This window comes from Mustelus asterias, chromosome 28 (assembly GCF_964213995.1).
Source record: "Mustelus asterias chromosome 28, sMusAst1.hap1.1, whole genome shotgun sequence".
Lineage (NCBI taxonomy): Eukaryota > Metazoa > Chordata > Chondrichthyes > Carcharhiniformes > Triakidae > Mustelus > Mustelus asterias.
In genome coordinates, this window is record NC_135828.1 from 22,506,222 (window position 1) to 22,524,174 (window position 17,953).

General features: G+C 46.5%; 1 protein-coding gene across 1 annotated transcript in view; it reads right to left on the minus strand.

Annotated features, from left to right (window-relative positions):
- LOC144480319 (CUE domain-containing protein 2-A-like) overlaps nt 1-17,953 on the minus strand; it is a 78,118-nt gene that overhangs the window by 43,854 nt on the left and 16,311 nt on the right. The window contains exons 5-6 of the mRNA XM_078199676.1: nt 11,004-11,134; nt 3,292-3,462 (exon numbers count right to left, since the gene is read on the minus strand). Coding sequence (XP_078055802.1) covers nt 3,292-3,462; nt 11,004-11,134 — 302 coding nt within the window. The remainder of the gene's footprint in view (nt 1-3,291; nt 3,463-11,003; nt 11,135-17,953) is intronic.

The following is a 17,953-nucleotide window of genomic DNA, read 5'->3' on the forward strand; positions in this document are numbered from 1 at the left end:
TTTCCTACAAGTGGAAACATCCTCTCCACGTCCACTTTATCCAGGCCTCGCAGTATCCTGTAAGTTTCAATAAGATCTCCCCTCATTCTTCTAAACTCCAATGAGTACAGACCCAGAGACCTCAACCGTTCCTCATACGACAAGCTCTTAATTCTAGGGATCATTCTTGTGAACCTCCTCTGCACCCTTTCCAAGGTCAGCACATCCTTACTTTGGTACGGGGCCCAAAATTGCTCACAATACCCCATACAAGAACATAAGAACTAGGAGCAGGAGTAGGCCATCTGGCCCCTCGAGCCTGCTCCGCCATTCAATAAGATCATGGCTGATCTTTTTGTGGACTCGGCTCCACTTTACCCGCCCGCTCACCATAACCCTTAATTCCTTTACTGTTCAAAAATGTATCTATCCTTGCCTTAAAAACATTCAATGAGGTAGCCTCAACTGCTTCACTGGGCAGGGAATTCCACAGATTTTCAATCCTTTGGGTGAAGAAGTTCCTCCTCAACTCAGTCCTAAATCTGCTATCCCTTATTCTGAGGCCATGCCCCCCTAGTTCTGGTTTCATCCGCCAGTGGAAACAACTTCCCTGCTTCTATCTTATCTATTCCCTTTGTAATCTTATATACATGACACATATATAGACAGTAACTAGGCAAACCAAAATGTGACCAAATATCAACTAATGTGCTATTGGATCAAAATTTCCATCTCACGTGGAAATACAACGCTGCATTTGATGGAAATCCATCATTTTATCATTCCAAGTTACATTTGTGGGACAAGTAGCGGCCTAGAGTTCCAGCTTGTTGGCTGTGTCTCAAATCAAGGTGACACCTAGGGTTGGGAGTTTCTGCTGGGGGTCTTCATGTGACTGAACACCAGGGACCCGGGTTCGATTCCAGCCTTGGGTGACTGTGTAGCTCACCAACATTCCTTAGGAGCACCTTCCAACCGCACGACCTCTACCATCTAGCAGGACAAGAGCAGCAGATATCTGGGAACACCACCATCTGAAAATTCCCCTCCAAATCACTCACCAACCAGACTTGGAAATATATCGGCTGTTCCTTCACCATCGCTGGGTCAGAATCCTGGAACTCCCTCCCTAACAGCACTGTGGGTGTACCTACACTACCTGGACTGCAATGGTTCAAGAAGGCAGCTCACCACCCCCTTCAAGGGCAATTAGGACGGGGAATAAATGCTAGCTGAGCCAGCAACACCCGTATGTGAATAAAAAAATAAAATACTACTGGGCAGCACATCCAAAATTCTGTTTCCGGCTGGGTGGCAAAACCAACTCTGAGACACGAGGGTCACTGTCAGCCTTTTTACAGTCGGTATTTCACCTGCTTGTCCCTTTAGCTGTCCCTCCCCACGAGGTGGGTCTGGCTGTGGGCACCAATGTCCATTTGGAGTCTTTATAGCCCATGCGATGCAGTCTCAGTTCTATCTGGACTGTCACTCTTGAGATTATCCTGGAGTGTTCTGACATTCCAAGTTGCAGCATTTGTAGGGATCGTGGTTCTTTGATCTCAGGGTGTGGTTCCCCAGCCAGGAAAAAGAGGTACAGCCTATATTTAGGGCACCTTTTCTAGTCCTCTCCCCATTTGCAGTGAGCCGAGGGTATCCTGAAGAGTTCTGCTCAAGTCACAGAGCGGCTGCCCAAGGACACCTCTGTCCCGGCGCAACCCTCGTGCCCGTGTGCGGATTCTGGACTTGGGACTCCCAGCTTCACAGCGCCGTCCCCATCGCCCACAGGACTCAGCCAATGGACTCTAATAGAAGCCCATGCATGACTACGTCTAATGTGGGGACCTTGCGGTGCTGTTATTGTCCACCCAATCATGTCAGGTTTCTGTCACATGTTGAGCCACAGTGACCAGGTCCACTTGCCGCTTCAGCGTTCTTCCGCCTTCGCAGCTGGGGAGATGCACTGTCTTCCATTGCCAGCTCTGGCGTTAAAGGGTTTTTAAACTGCACTTTGTTTGGGCCCTCCTCCCAACCTTGCCACTGTGGCTAGCCCTATCGGGAGCAAGGAGCTTCCCTACTTGATCGCTCAAGGGAATGTACAGGCCTCTGCATCATGTCAAAGTGGCGATCCATGGACAGCGAGAGTTGAGGAAATAATAATGGTGAGACTAACATTACTCAATTATTATGGAGTAAATCAGGCGAAAGCTGAGGTTGCTCCTTCATTACTACCTCTCCGACAATTCAGCACCTTTCCAGTGCTGCCCCTCCCACTAAACAACAGTCCCTCAGGGGTGCTTCTCCAACAATGCCACAGTCCCTCAGTACTGCACCGCCAATAATGCAACAGTCCCTCAGTACTGATCTTCCAAAAGTACAGTGCATCCTCAGTACTGCCCCTAGCTGCAGTGCAGCGATCCCCCAGTACATTGCAGCATTCTCTCAGTACTGATCTTTCAACGGCGCAGCACTCCCCGAGTTCTGCATTTCTGCCAGTGTAGCACCCCCTCGGTACCCCCTCCAACAATGTGGCATTCTCTCAGCATTCAGCTTGGGAAAGTGCAGTGTTCCCTCAGTACTGCCCCTCCAGCAGTGTAGCCCTCCCTCAGTACTACACCTCCAGCAGTGTAGCCCTCCCTCAGTACTGCCCCTCCAGCAGTGTAGCCCTCCCTCAGTACTGCCCCTCCAGCAGTGTAGCCCTCCCTCAGTACTGCACCTCCAGCAGTGTAGCCCTCCCTCAGTACTACACCTCCAGCAGTGTAGCCCTCCCTCAGTACTGCCCCTCCAGCAGTGTAGCCCTCCCTCAGTACTACACCTCCAGCAGTGTAGCTCTCCCTCAGTACACCTCCAGCAGTGTAGCCCTCCCTCAGTACTGCACCTCCAGCAGTGTAGCTCTCCCTCAGTACACCTCCAGCAGTGTAGCCCTCCCTCAGTACTGCACCTCCAGCAGTGTAGCCCTCCCTCAGTACTGCACCTCCAGCAGTGTAGCCCTCCCTCAGTACTGCCCCTCCAGCAGTGTACCCCACATATTTACCCTGCTAATTCCCTGACACAAAGGGCCCATTTAGCATGGCCAATCCACCTAACCCGTACATCTTTGGATTGTGGGAGGAAACCCACGCAGACACATGCAAACGCCACACAGACAGTCACCCAAGGCCGGAATTGAACCCAGGTCCCTGGCGCTATGAGGCAGCAGTGCTAACCACTGTGCCGCCTCACATTACTGAAACATTATCTCAACATTAATTATAACAACACCAGTGCGGTCTATTTATCATCTTGCTCCCTTGCTCAAATGCCCAGTGGACTTACCTCCAGAGTTGCGGTGTCAAGTTGTTCCACTGCTCCCTCCATTATTAACTGCACAGCGTAATCCAAGTTGCCTTTAGCCACAGACAGAACCTGGCGCATGACCGACAGACTGCAGGATGGAAACATCTCGACAAGCAGCTGCACTCCATCCTCCACCTTGGCACAGTCTTCCTAAAATCAACAAGAGCACCAGAATGTTAGATACTGAACAGGTCAGGAATACAGGCCAAGATATTCCTCAGAAAAACCATTAAATATCAATGGCAAAAAAATCATTGCTGAGAAAAGAATCTGGATAGGAGCGAGCTACACCGCCTGTGACCACACATAGGTTACCTAAAGGATGTAGGTAGGAAGGTGGTGGGCTCCAACTCACTGCAGGAACTCAGCAAACAACTCAGGGGAGGCGGTGGTGTAGTGGTATTGTCGCTGGACTATTAATCCTGAGTCCAGGGTAATGCTCTGGCTCCCGAGTTCGAATCCCACCCATGGCAGATGGTGAAATTTAATTCAATAAAAAATTGGAATTAAAAGCCTAATGATGACCATGAAACCATTGTCGATTGTTGTAAAAACCCATCTGGTTCACTAATGTCCTTTAGGGAAGGAAATCTGCCGTCCTTACCTGGTCTGGCCTACACGTGACTCCAGACCCACAGCAATGTGACTGCCACTCAGTTGAAGGGCAATTAGGGATGGGCAAATGTTGGCATTGCCAGCAATGCCAACATCCAATGCCAACATCCCTTGAAAGAATAAAAGACAAAAGCTGGCAGTTGCAGTACGGAGGGAAGTGCTGCCTTTCTGATAAGGCAGGCCTTGTCCTCCAGCTGAGGTGAATGTAAAAGATCCTAGGAGCAGCCAGTTCCCCTAATATCCCTGCCAGCGAAAGCATCACTGGATAAAGCTTGTGTTCTCAGCCAAGAATCCGTATGGAATATCACAATTTTATCGACTGCCCAAGCAAAATAACCAATTGAATAATAGATCAAATTGAATTTTAAAAAAGGAAATAACCGGTAGTTGTTTTTCAGGATTGACACAAAGCTTCGTTTAGAGCGTTCAACTTCATTTGACTTTTAATCCCTGCTGTTCCTAATCCAAGTACCAATACTGTTAGGAGGTGAGGAGCAGCGAACTGGCTTCCCTCTATTAGATCTCCTTGTTTGGTCACAGTAAAGGTTAGAGGTTCTTTTTCACGAGGACTTGCCTTTTCCAAATCAGAATGTATTTATCTGTGAGCAACGAAGAGCCAATCAAACAATGTTGTCTTGGGTTGAAGAGCAAATTTATTACTTGTGAAACCCGAGGAAAAAATAATGACAGCACAATATCACATAGTCCCAGGTATCAGGAATAAGGGAATTAGCATCCAATTCAAAATAAGTTGGCGGCACAGTGGTTAGCACTGCTGCCTCTTAGTGCCAGGGACGCAGGTTCAATTACAGCCTTGGGTCACTGTCTGTGTGGAGTTTGCACATTCTCCCCGTGTCTGTGTGGGTTTCCTCCGGATGCTCCGGTTTCCTCCCACAATCCAAAGATGAACAGGTTAGGTGGATTGGTCATGGTAAATTGCCCCCCTGGTGTCCAAAGATGTCTGGTTAGGGGAATTAGCGGGATAAATATGTGGGGTTATGGATACAAAACTTGGGTAAAATACTCTGTCGGTGAGTCGGTGCACACTTGATGGGCTGCGCTGTAGGGATTCTATGATCTCCTGGGAATCCCAAAACACTATGAAAGGAATACACGATTAAACGATTGTCCTGGAAGTGTAGAAAGTTGCAGCCGATTTGGATTAGCTGGTATCTTAGACTCAGATGTATACGTTGTAATTATTCAGAGATTTCGGTTTGCTGATCAGTATTCTGGCAAAATTTGGCTTCCAACCCAAGTATGCGCTTATTTCAAAAGAGAGAAAGGGAGAGAGCCCAGCTTTCAGTCTATCCACTCTGCTAAAAATGTTCTTGCAATCTCTGTGCAGTGGCTGCACTGCCGCCTGCCCTGTTATACTTCACCCATTGTGCATTTCCAAGGGGTTTGTGCTGGATCTGTCTGTGACAGCCATTGTTTTAATATCCAGCACTTTGCATTCTTACGACAGTAATAAATGTGTGTCTGTGAATAATATCAAACGTCTTTCTCTCTTCAGTCTCCCCCGCAAGGATGATTTGTTTGTTCTTTTTCACCTTCACTTTGGAAGATGACTTTGCATTTTTTTTGTTTGTTCTGTCTCATTTCAATTTGCAAAAAAATCCTGGTCAGTTGAATGTTTAAATCGTACTTTCAAAGATAAAGGGGCATAGCCTTGTGACAAAAACAGATCAACTCAAAACTCTTAGCGCCACAGGATTCAATTCCAGTTTACAAAACAATATAATTCCCATTTTCTCATAATTTAAGCTTTTATTCAGTGGTGACCTGTCCCTAAGGTTGTACAGGTATATGTACCTGTATATGTATTTGTACAGGTATATGTACCTGTATATGTATTTGTACAGGTATATGTACCTGTATATGTATTTGTACAGGTATATGTACCTGTATATGTATTTGTACAGGTATATGTACCTGTATATGTATTTGTACAGGTATATGTACCTGTATATGTATTTGTACAGGTATATGTACCTGTATATGTATTTGTACAGGTATATGTACCTGTATATGTATTTGTACAGGTATATGTACCTGTATATGTATTTGTACAGGTATATGTACCTGTATATGTATTTGTACAGGTATATGTACCTGTATATGTATTTGTACAGGTATATGTACCTGTATATGTATTTGTACAGGTATATGTACCTGTATATGTATTTGTACAGGTATATGTCCAACCATATGTACAGGTCATAGAATATCATAGAATCCCATTCAGTGCAGGAGGCCATTCGGTCCATTGAGTCTCTGACACAGCATCCCATCTAGGCCCTATTCCCATGTATTTACCCCGCTAATCCCTTAACCTGCATATATTGGGACACTAAGGAGCAATTTAGCACAGCCAATCCACCTAATCTGCCCATCTTTGGACTGTGGGAGGAAACCGGAGCACCCGGAGGAAACCCACGCAGACACGGGGAGAACATGCAAACTCCACACAGACAGTCACCCAAGCCGGGAATCGAACTTGGGTCCCTGGCGCTGTGAGGCGCTGTCCTGGCTGGAGACAATACACATCTCTTTAACCTGTGCTTAACCCTCTCTCCACTCACATTGTCTGTACCTTTAAGACTTGATCACCTGTAAAGACTCGCATTCCAACCATTATTTTGTAAATTGAGTTTGTGTCTTTATATGCCCAGTTTGTAAACAGAACTCCCACTCACCTGATGAAGGGGCAGCGGTCCGAAAGCTAGTGGCTTGTGCTACCAAATAAACCTGTTGGACTTTAACCTGGTGTTGTGAGACTTCTTGCTGTGAGGCAGCAGTGCTAACTGCTGTGCCACCTAGTGGTCATCAGCAAGACTGCTTATTTTACCCTCTAACATTGCCTGACTCTAACCCAGCCTCAGCTCACCTGTTGCTGAAACCCTCATCCGTCCATGCCTTTGATACCTTTAAGACTTGGCCATCAAAGGGTCTACAGGCTGGGTTTCCATCCTCCGTAACCCTAAGCTATCCAAATCTCTGCTACCATTAGAAGTATTTAAAGTGGAGGTGGATAAATACTTGATAGATTGAGGAACAGTGGGGCACGGGGAAATGGCACAGAAAAGGAGTTAAAGGCAGCTTGGATCAGCCAGGATTGTATTGAATGGCAGGACAGGCTTGAAGGGCCTGGTGGCCACTCCTGCTTCTATTTCTTGTGTTCTCTGTGCTCACTTGCACCGAGTCTCACTCACCTTTTTCCTCGCTAACCTACACAAGCTCCCCGATAAAGCAACAGCTGAATTTTATAATCCTCACCCTCATTCATTGTCTCAGCCCTCCCTATCTCTTTTACCTCAAGCTTTACAACCCTCCATGACATCTGCGCTCCACCAGCTCTGGCTCCCCTTACACTTTCCCAATTTCCATGCTCCAGCATTGCTGGCCACGTCTTCAACTGGGCCCAAAGCTCAGGAATTCCCTCCATAATTCTCTCTCCTTTAATAAACTTCTTAAAGCCTATCTTTGAGTCATTCGGCCTAATACTTCCTTTTGTGGTTTAATTCTGTTCGACAGAACATCCCATATTGCTGCACAGGAATGTTACTATGTTAGAGGTGCTATATAAATGCAGGTAGTTGGTGTTTTTTAAACTGCAACACCACTATGCCAGCAGGTGGAGCTATTGAGCCACAAAACTAACTTGCCATGGGGTACCCCCACTGCAACATCAGATTAAAAAAACATTTTTGGGCTGTATTTTTAAAAACGCTAAATAAACACACACATACTTTCCCAAAGAGCCTGCTCCCCGCTTCCTGAGAAGTTCCGTGAAAGCCCGAGGAAGAGATGTTTTTCACAGTAACTTCATTGTTTAAGTTATCATTGTCACAAGTAGGCTTACATTAACACTGCAATGAAGTTACTGCGAAAATCCCCTAGTCGCCGCACCCCGGCCCCTGTCGGGGTACACTGAGGGAGAATTTATCATGGCCAGCACATCTTTCGGGCTGTGGGAGGAAACCGAGGCCCCCGGAGGAAACCCACGCAGACACGGGGAGAACGTGCAGACTCCTCACACACAGGAGCCGGGAATCGAATCCAGGGTTCCTGGCGCTGTGAGGTAGCAGTGCTAATCACTGTGCCACCGTGCGACCCTAAACATGTGAATGTAAGCCCACTTGTGACACTAATAAACTTTAAAATGTTAAACTTTTTTAAAAAATGGCCAGATTGCCTGTTCCAGATTGCGAAGTGACCCTAAAGCAAACACTGTGGTCAGTCCCAGGAACTTTGAAATAAAAATAGGAAATGCTGGAAACACTCAGCAGATCTGGCAGCATCCGTGAGAGAGGCAGAGTCAACACTTCAGGTCGATGAATTTGCATCAATCTGAAATGTTAACTCTGTTCCTCCCTCCACAGAGGCTGCCAGATCTGCTGCGTTTTTCCCAGCGTTTTGTCATTGTTAACAATCAGTGACTGGCTGGAAGAGGGACTGTGTGGACATAAAGTGAGGACTGGACACAGTTATAACGTCCCCACAGTTGAATAGGATGCTAACGGACACCGACATTCGAATAGCTCATGGGACCTCCTCTGAATGGAATGCTTATTTTGTCTTCTACAAGATGTGCTTAAATTATGGCTGGTCACCGATTATGTGAACCAGTTGGGCTCAATTGCATCCTCCAGACGATGGCATTAATCACATTACAACAAAGCCATAGCATTATAGAATCCCCTACAGTGCAGAAGGCCATTTGGCCCATCAAGCCTGAACCGACAATCCCACCCAGACCCTATCCACGTAACCACAGGTGTATACCCTGCTCATCCCCTTGACACTAAGGGGCAATTTAGCGTGGCCAATCCACCTAACCCGCACATCTTTGCACATGAAGGGGCAATTTAGTATGGCCAATCCACCTAACCCGCACATCTTTGGACTGTGGGAGGGAACTGGAGCACCCAGGGGAAACCCACACAGACACAGGGTGAACATGCAAATTCCACACAGACAGTCACCCGAGGTCGGAATCGAACTCAGGTTTCCAGCACTGTTAGGCAGCAGTGCTAACCACTGTTAGGCAGCAGTGCTAACCACTGTGTCGCCTGAAGTCAGGGCCACACTGTTCATGACAGAAATCCCACAACCTGATAGAGGTTTACAAGATGTTGAGAGGTCTGGATAGGGTAGACTCTCAGAGGCTATTTCCAAGGGCTGAAATGGTTGCTACGAGAGGACACAGGTTTAAGGTGCTGGGGGGTAGGTACAGAGGAGATGTCAGGGGTAAGTTTTTCACTCAGAGGGTGGTGGGTGAGTGGAATCGGCTGACGTCGGTGGTGGTGGAGGCAAACTCGTTGGGGTCTTTTAAGAGACTTCTGGATGAGTACATGGGATTTAATGGGATTGAGGGCTATAGATAGGCCTAGAGGTAGGGATATGATCAGCGCAACTTGTGGGCCGAAGGGCCTGTTTGTGCTGTGGCTTTCTATGTTCTAACCAGGAGTGCTGCAACCTGATCAACAAAGCAAGGTGTCGCCATCATTCTTCGAAGAAAGTCCATACACCATGAGCAAGGCAAGATACAGGAGTCAGGAAAATCAGGGGGACCCCTTCCCCTTTTGACTGCTTTAAGGGATAAGGATGCCAGCCCCTTTAAGAGCAAAAATCTGCACCACCTGTCTTTGCTGATATCCTTCTTGAACGATCTTATAATTAGAAGCATCCCATCATAACATCCTGTCAAAAAAATCTGCTGATTGTTTTCACTGAGTGTTGTGTTATTCAGGTTATACAGGGGACAGAAACAGATCAGATGCAGTGGGACGTTTTCCAGAGGTTATTTATAAGTCAGGAATCCAGTTGATGACATGCGAAAAGCTAGATATTTTTAGTGCTGCAGGGTCAACAGAGGGCAACAGACTCCTGTTCAACATCAAAAGCGGGCTGGAGATGTCCCTTATTCGGTGCAACGCATCAAATCCTAGAACTGTCCCTGTCGCATCGTTTCTAATCAGTTGCCTGCTCACACTTTCCAAAAAATATATAATAATTTGGTGGCAAATACCAAATATTTGCTGGCGCCAGGACCTTTCCCAGATTCCCTCTCTGCTAATCTTCCGTCCCTCTCCCCAGAAACTCCGTCAGGCCCATTTTTATGGTTTCAGACCCACTTGGCACAGCTCTACACACAGACAAGACTCCAGTCCTGTCATCCATCCCATAACTCCAACCATTTTGTGGCTTCTTTACTCTATCTGCTTCAGTGGACTTCGAAGGAAGGATGTCCTTGCTAGAGAGGGAATGCAGCGAAGGTTTACCAGGCTGATTCCTGGGATGGAAGGTCTGTCATACGAGGAGAGACTCAGTCAGTTAGGATTATATTCATTGGAGTTTAAGAAGAATGAGAGGGGATCTCAAAGAAACTTATACAATTCTAACAGGGTTAGACAGGGTAGATTCAGAAAGAAAGTTCTCGACGGTGGGGGAGTCCAGAACTAGGGGTCATAGTAAGAAGTCTCACAACACCAGGTTAAAATCCAACAGGTTTATTTGGAATTCCAAATAAGCCTGTTGGACTTTAACCTGGTGTTGTGAGACTTCTTACTGCGTCCACCCCAGTCCAATGCCGGCATCTCCACATCATAGGCTTCATAGTTTGAGGATAGGGGGTAAACCTTTTAGAACTGAGGTGAGGAGAAATTTCTTCACCCAGAGAGTGGGGAAATTCACTACCACAGAAAGTAGTTGAGGCCAAAAACATTGTCTGATTTCAAGAAGAAATTAGATCTAGCTCGAGGCTAAACGGATCAAGGGATACGAGGGGAAGGTGGGATCAGGATATTGAATTTGATGATAAACCATGATCAAAACGAATGGTGGAGCAGGCTCGAAGGGTCGAATGGCCTACTCCTGCTTCTAGTTTCCATGTTATCCTGAAGCAGTTAGCTATTGGACACAAAAGCCTCATTGCGCTTTTCTTCAGCCTCCCACTTTACCAATATTAAACATAGCATCGTCCCCGCCAGTATTTGAAGCCTTCAGCAGTGGCAGTAATTGGCTTGGATCAATGCAGCCACTTCCCTTCATAATGCGGAGAGTAGCCTAACCTTTGCGCTGGCTCCCTCCCCCGCCACCAAATTCCTTTCTGGCATTGTTGATTCCTGCTCCTCTTGGTCGCTTGCCTGCTCCTTCGAAGAGGACTTGCTGTCTTGAGAGGAAGCCAAGGGAGGAACATTTTCTGTGAAGATGCAAAAAGTGTAATGAGATGGTAGCATCCAACCACCCATCTATTTAAGCCTTTCCTATTGAACGCGTAATTAAGAGTGTGAACTAGGAACAGCCACACTCGCACACCCCCTCAGAGCTATATTAAACGCCTTAAATATAAGAGGCAGGGAAACTACCAATCACTGATCAGCAAAGTCACAAAGCCAACCAATAAAATTGCTTGGACGCATTTGGAAAGCGGCCATCTTGACATTGACCTGAAGATGACCCCGTGACCTCTTAGGGTTTGTGTATTCTTTATCCACAGAAAGGACTTAGATTTAAGTTTTAAGTTTAACTTTATTTATTAGTTTGCTTACATTAACACCGCAATGAAGTTACTGCAAAAATCCACACAAACATATTAAAGTACGGGGACTATTAAAAGAGTTAAATAGCTAAAGAGAAAAACATTTAATTTGTCTCCCCAAAGGCTAAAAACAAAAAGAAATGTGCTCCCTCTCTTAATCAACGAAGGTCTCACCCGTTATACAAAGAACAAAGAACAATACAGCACAGGAACAGGCCCTTCGGCCCTCCAAGCCCGCGCCGCTCCCTGGTCCAAACTAGACCATTCTTTTGTATCCCTCCATCCCCACTCCGTTCATATGGCTGTCCAGATAAGTCTTAAACGTTCCCAGTGTGTCCGCCTCCACCACCTTGCCTGGCAGCGCATTCCAGGCCCCCACCACCCTTTGTGTAAAATATGTCCTTCTGATCAAAGAACAAAGAACAAAACAGCACAAGAACAGGCCCTTCAGCCCTCCAAGCCCGCGCCGCTCCCTGGTCCAGGATTGAATCCTGAATCCAGGATCCCCGCCCAATTTTCCAGCCTATCTACATACCAATATCCTATCCACCGAGCTGTCCCTCACAGCTACGATGCTTTGTTCATCACAACCTATTAACTCACCCCCACCCCCCCATTCCAGACCATGTGATCTCCAGGGAGAGGCGAAAACCCAGAGTGAAAACCCCAGGGCCAATATGGGGAAAAGAAAATCTGGGAAATTCCTCTCCGACCCCCTGAGGTGATCGAAACGAGTCCAGGAGATCACACCGGCCCTGATCGGAAAATGCTTCCCAACCCTGATATCTGTGTTAAACCTCCCCCCCTTCACCTTGAACCTATGACCCCTCGTGAACGTCACCACCGACCTGGGGAAAAGCTTCCCACCGTTCACCCTATCTATGCCTTTCATAATTTTATACACCTCTATTAAGTCTCCCCTCATCCTCCGTCTTTCCAGGGAGAACAACCCCTGTTTACCCAATCTCTCCTCATAACTAAGCCCCTCCATACCAGGCAACATCCTGGTAAACCTCCTCTGTACTCTCTCCAAAGCCTCCACGTCCTTCTGGTAGTGTGGCGACCAGAACCGGACGCAGTATTCCAAATGCGGCCGAACCAACATTCTATACATCTGCAACATCAGACCCCAACATTTATACTCTATGCCCCGTCCTATAAAGGCAAGCATGCCATATGCCTTCTTCACCACCTTCTCCACCTGTGACATCACCTTCAAGGATCTGTGGACTTGCACACCCAGGTCCCTCTGCGTATCTACACCCTTTATGGTTCTGCCATTTATCGTATAGCTCCTCCCTACATTATTTCTACCAAAATGCATCACTTCTCATTTATCAGGATTGAACTCCATCTGCCATTTCTTTGCCCAAATTTCCAGCCTATCTATATCCTTCTTTAGCTTCTGACAATGCTCCTCACTATCTGCAAGTCCTGCCAATTTTGTGTCGTCCGCAAACTTACTGATCACCCCAGTTACACCTTCTTCCAGATCAGTTATGTTAAAAGGTCGCTGGTCCCAGGAGCTTGGCAGGGCTTTCAATGCATAATCCCTTCCTTTCCAATTTGGAGTGAAAGCAGTTAGAACATAACCACTCTGCCTTTAACCAGAATCGATAGAATCCTTAAAGTGCAGAAGGAGGCCATTCGACCCATCGAGTCTACACCGACCACAATCCCATCGAGGCCCTATCCCCATAACCCTAGCGAGTCCCCCTGACACTAAGGGGCAATTTAGCATGGCCAATCCACCTAACCAGCACATCTTTGGACTGTGGGAGTAAACCGGAGCACCGGGAGGAAACCCACGCAGACACGGGGAGAACATGCAGACTCCGCACAAACAGTGACCCAAGCTGGGAATCGAACCTAGGCAACAGTGCTAACCACTGTGCCACCGTGCCACCCAGGCAGGGTAGCACAGGGCAGGAAAGGCCTTTGACAGTCTCAAATGTTCAAGACGGCAAGAATACTCGCATTTATATAGTGCCTCTCACGACCCTAGGACATGTTAAAGTTCTTGATCGCCAATTAATTATGCTGATTTGAAGTAGGACACATGGTAGCAATTTGCAAACAGCCTACCACAAACAGTAGAGATGAATAGCTACATTTGTAAGGGAAGCTACGTGAGGGAGAAAGGATTATCAGGATATATTGATAGGGAGACATGGAGTAGGGTGGGAGGAAGTTTGTGGGCAGCATAAATGCCAGTATAGTCACTGGACTAGTAATCCAGAGACCCAGGGTAATGCTCTGGGGACCCGGGTTCGAATCCCACCATGGCAGATGGTGAAAATTGAATTCAATAAAAATCTGGAATTAAAAGTCTAATGATCACCATGATACAAATGTCGGAAAAACCCATCTGGTTCACTAATGTCCTTCAGGGAAGGAAATCTGCCGTCCTTACCTGGTCTGGCCTACATGTGACTCCAGAGCCACAGCAATGTGGTTGACTCCTAAATGCCCCCTCAAGGGTAATTAGGGATGGGCAATAAATTCTGGCCCAGCCAGAAGCACCCACATCCCATGAATGAGTAAAAAGTCTAGACTTGCTGGGTCACACGCTACGTCCTGTGTGGTAAATACAATGCTCAGACTATAAGCAACAACACCGAAGATTGCAAATCAGGTAATCTTTTATAAACATATTCAACATTAATCCACAGTTCTTACATTCAGAGTGAGTTTAGTCTTCATGATAAAATAAGATAGTATTGTTCAGTATAATACTGAGACAGCAATGGCATCAGCCCCGATTCTAGAATCTCCATGTTAACCAACTGATGTAGAGCAACACGTTCCAACAATGACAAAAGTTCTCAGGTCAAGTATTGAACAGTCTCTCTCTATTCCGGGTGGTGACTGTATTATAATATTTCAGATTTCCAGTGTATATTTTAATAGTTATTCAGTGTGGATGCCTTACTGCTGTTAAGCCCAAACCAAACAACAGCCATGGCATTTTAAAGTTAAAGTTTATTTATTAGTCACAAGTAAGGCTTACATTAACACTGCAATGAAGTTACTATGAAATTCCCCTCGTCACCACAGTCCGGCGTCTGTTCGGTCAATGCACCCTAACCAGCACGTCTTCCAGACCGTGGGAAAAAACCGCAGCACCCGGAGGAAATCCACGCAGACATGGGGAGAATGTGCAGACTCCACACAGACAGTGACCCGAGCCGAGAATCGAACCCTGGTCCCTGGTGCTGTGAGGCAGCAGTGCTAACCACTGTGCCACCCTTTTCTTTGCACTCTTAGGCTGTTCCGACAGTGAGGCCACATCTGGAGTATTGTGTACAGTTTTGGTCCCTTTATCTGAGGATGTCCTTACTATAGAGGGAGTGCAGTGAAGGTTTACCAGGCTGATTCCTGGGATGGCAGGTCTGTCATATGAGGAGAGATTATATCGGTTAAGATTACATCCATTGGAGTTTAGAAGAGTGAGAGGGGATCTCATAGAGACTTATAAATTTCTAACAGAGTTAGACAGGGTAGATTCAGAAAGAATGTTCCCGATGGTGGGGGGAGTCCAGAACTAGAGATCATAGTTTGAAGATAAGGGGTAAATCTTTTAGAACTGAGATGGGGAGAAATTCCTTCACCCAGAGGGTGGTGAATGTGTGGAATTTATTACCACAGAAAGTAATTGAGACCAAAACGTTGTGTGATTTCAAGAAGAGATTAGATCTAGCTCTTGGGCTAAAGGGATCAAAGGATATGGGGAGGAAGGGGGATCAGGATATTGAATTTGATGATCAGCCATGATCAAAATGAATGGTGGAGCAGGCTCGAGGGGCCGAATGGCCGACTCCTGCTTCTAGTTTCTATGTCTCTATATCTTTCTCCCTTCACCTTGTGCCCATGCTATCTGTACTGCAATCCCCCTTTCCTCAGGTGATCCCAAAGTCTCTCTGAAGGCCCGTTTCCACTCAGCGACAAGAGCAGAGATACGCCAGTGACGCGTTTCAAACTTTCTTAGGATACAGGCGACACTGGCAAGTTCCACATGGATTGCCCATCCTAGTTACCTAGAGAAGGTGTTTGGTGTTGCAGTAATAGTTTCACAAGGCCAGGCCAAAACCTTGCAGCTCCCTTTCTACACCAGATAGACTGCAGCAGTTCAATAGAGTGGCTCACCACCTTCACCACATGGATTGCAACAGCTCAAGATGGTGGCTCACCACCACCTTCTCAAGGGCACTGCGGACCATTATGAAAAATGCTGCCTGTTGAATGACGCCCACTTGCCGTGAACGAATAAATACTTACAAATAGCCCTTCTTTATCCTCCTCTATGTTGAGGTGGGATGGGGAAGATATAAAGCAGGAGAGGAGCCCTCCATTCCTCTTCTGACGCAGGAGCGAGTTCACAACCCCAATGCTCCCAAGAGGAAGGTTAGTTACCACGTATCCCCGTCACTGTCAGTGAGCTGTTGTATTGTAGGCTAAGGTGACAGTTAATTTGTGCAGAGTGTCTCATGAACAATAATGAGATAAATGACCTGTTAACATGTTCCGATCTCAAGATCAAATTCAACAATTTGATTAGCTCTACCCCACCTCGATCCCTTTCCCTTCATTTTATTTTTTTACTATTCCCTATTTCTTTTATTTCTTTAGTGTCTTTATTTTTCTTTCCCCTCCCCCCCCACTCTTTCCCCCTATTTTATCTCCCCTTTCCTTACCTGTTCTCCCCCCTTTTCCCAATTTTACCTCTCTCCCACCCATCTCCCTGCTCCCCCCATATCTTCATCAGTCACAGTTTACCCTCTGATTTCAGCTTCTCTGCCGTTTGGCCATTCACACCTTCTATTCTCTCTGTGGGCTGCCATTAGCAGCCTTTCCCCTTGTTTCTGTGGCTATGACTCATCTTTCATTCCCTCCCCCTGCAGTATAAATATCTCCCACTTTCTCTGCCTTTTAGCTTTGACAAAGGATCGTCTGGACTCAAAACGTCAGCTCTTTTCTCTCCTTGCAGATGCTGCCAGACCTGCTGAGATTTTCCAGCATTTTCTCTATGGCTTTCATCCTGTTTTAGCGATGAGCTCCTTGAAGATTTGGAGATAGGCCTGTGTCAGCTTTCCAAATAATATTATCTACAAAAGGCACCTTATACTCAATGTGATACAATTATCACACACACAACCCACATTTTGATGTAAACTTTGGTCACATAAATATTGCAGAATTTAGGTCACCCAGAACTTCACTGGCGACCTACAAGATTGTTAAGTTACGAGTAATGGGGATAAAAAAACTCAGTCTTTTGAATACTCCCACGTCTAGCTTCATAAACATTCCTTTCATTTCTGTCGCCACTGGGAAGGCATTCATTTTAAATGTCACCATATTCTCGCTTCCATAGGAATGCATTCCAGAGATAAAAGGGGCCATAAACATGATTGATGGTTAAACTGCAGCTCTGAGGAATTACTATTGGTGTTTACACCCTTGCATATAAACCATTGACATTTACCACAGCCTGTCTGTCTGTGCCTCCCCCCCACCCTCCCTGCATGCAGACACCTGCCCTTGCAGGAATGGGATCCGGAATGCAACGTCTCCCACTCTCCGACACGGATGTGAATAGTGGCGCCTTGATAAAATCAGCCCAGTCTCGGGATTGAAAGCTCAAGCTTTCCGCCTGCTGAACTTAAACTTGTATCACGGAATTGTTACAACGCAGACGGAGGCCGTTTGGCCCATCATGTCCGCACCAGCTCTCCAAACGAGCATCGTCACTTAGTGCCATTCCCCTGTACCCCTGCACATTGTCCTCCTGAATGCCTCAATTGAACCTGCCTCCATCACACTTTCAGGCAGTTCACTTCTATCATAGGGATCAAGGGAAATGCGGGGGGGTGGGTGGAGAATTTGATGATCAGCCATGATCAAAACGAATGGCAGAGCAGGCTCGAAGGGCCAAATGGCCTGCTTCTCTATTTTCTATGTTACTATGTTTCCAGACCCAAACCACTCGCTGGGTGAAAACATTTTTTCTCACATCACTTCGGACACACAGTGGGTTAGCACTGCTGTCTCACAGCACCAGGGACCGGGTTGGATTCCCGGTTTGGGTCATTGTGTGTGGAGTTTGCCCCCTTCTGCCCGTGTCTGCGTGGGTTTCCTCCGAGTGCTCCGGTTTCCTCCCAACAGTCCGAAAGACGTGCAGGTTAAGTGAATTGGCCGTGCTAAATTCTCCCTCAGTGTACCTGAACAGGTGCCGGAGTGTGGCGACTAAGGGATTTTCACAGTAACTTCATTGCAGTGTTAATGTAAGTCTACTTGTGACTAAAAAATAAATAAACTTTATAATAAATAAATTTGTTTCATTTGCAAATCACTTTAAATCTGTGCCCTTTCATTCTTGATCCTATTATGAACAGGAGCAGTTTCTCCCTATCTGCTCTGTCCAGCCCCCTCCTGATTTTCAACATCTCTATCAAATCGCCTCTTAGCCTTCTTCACTCC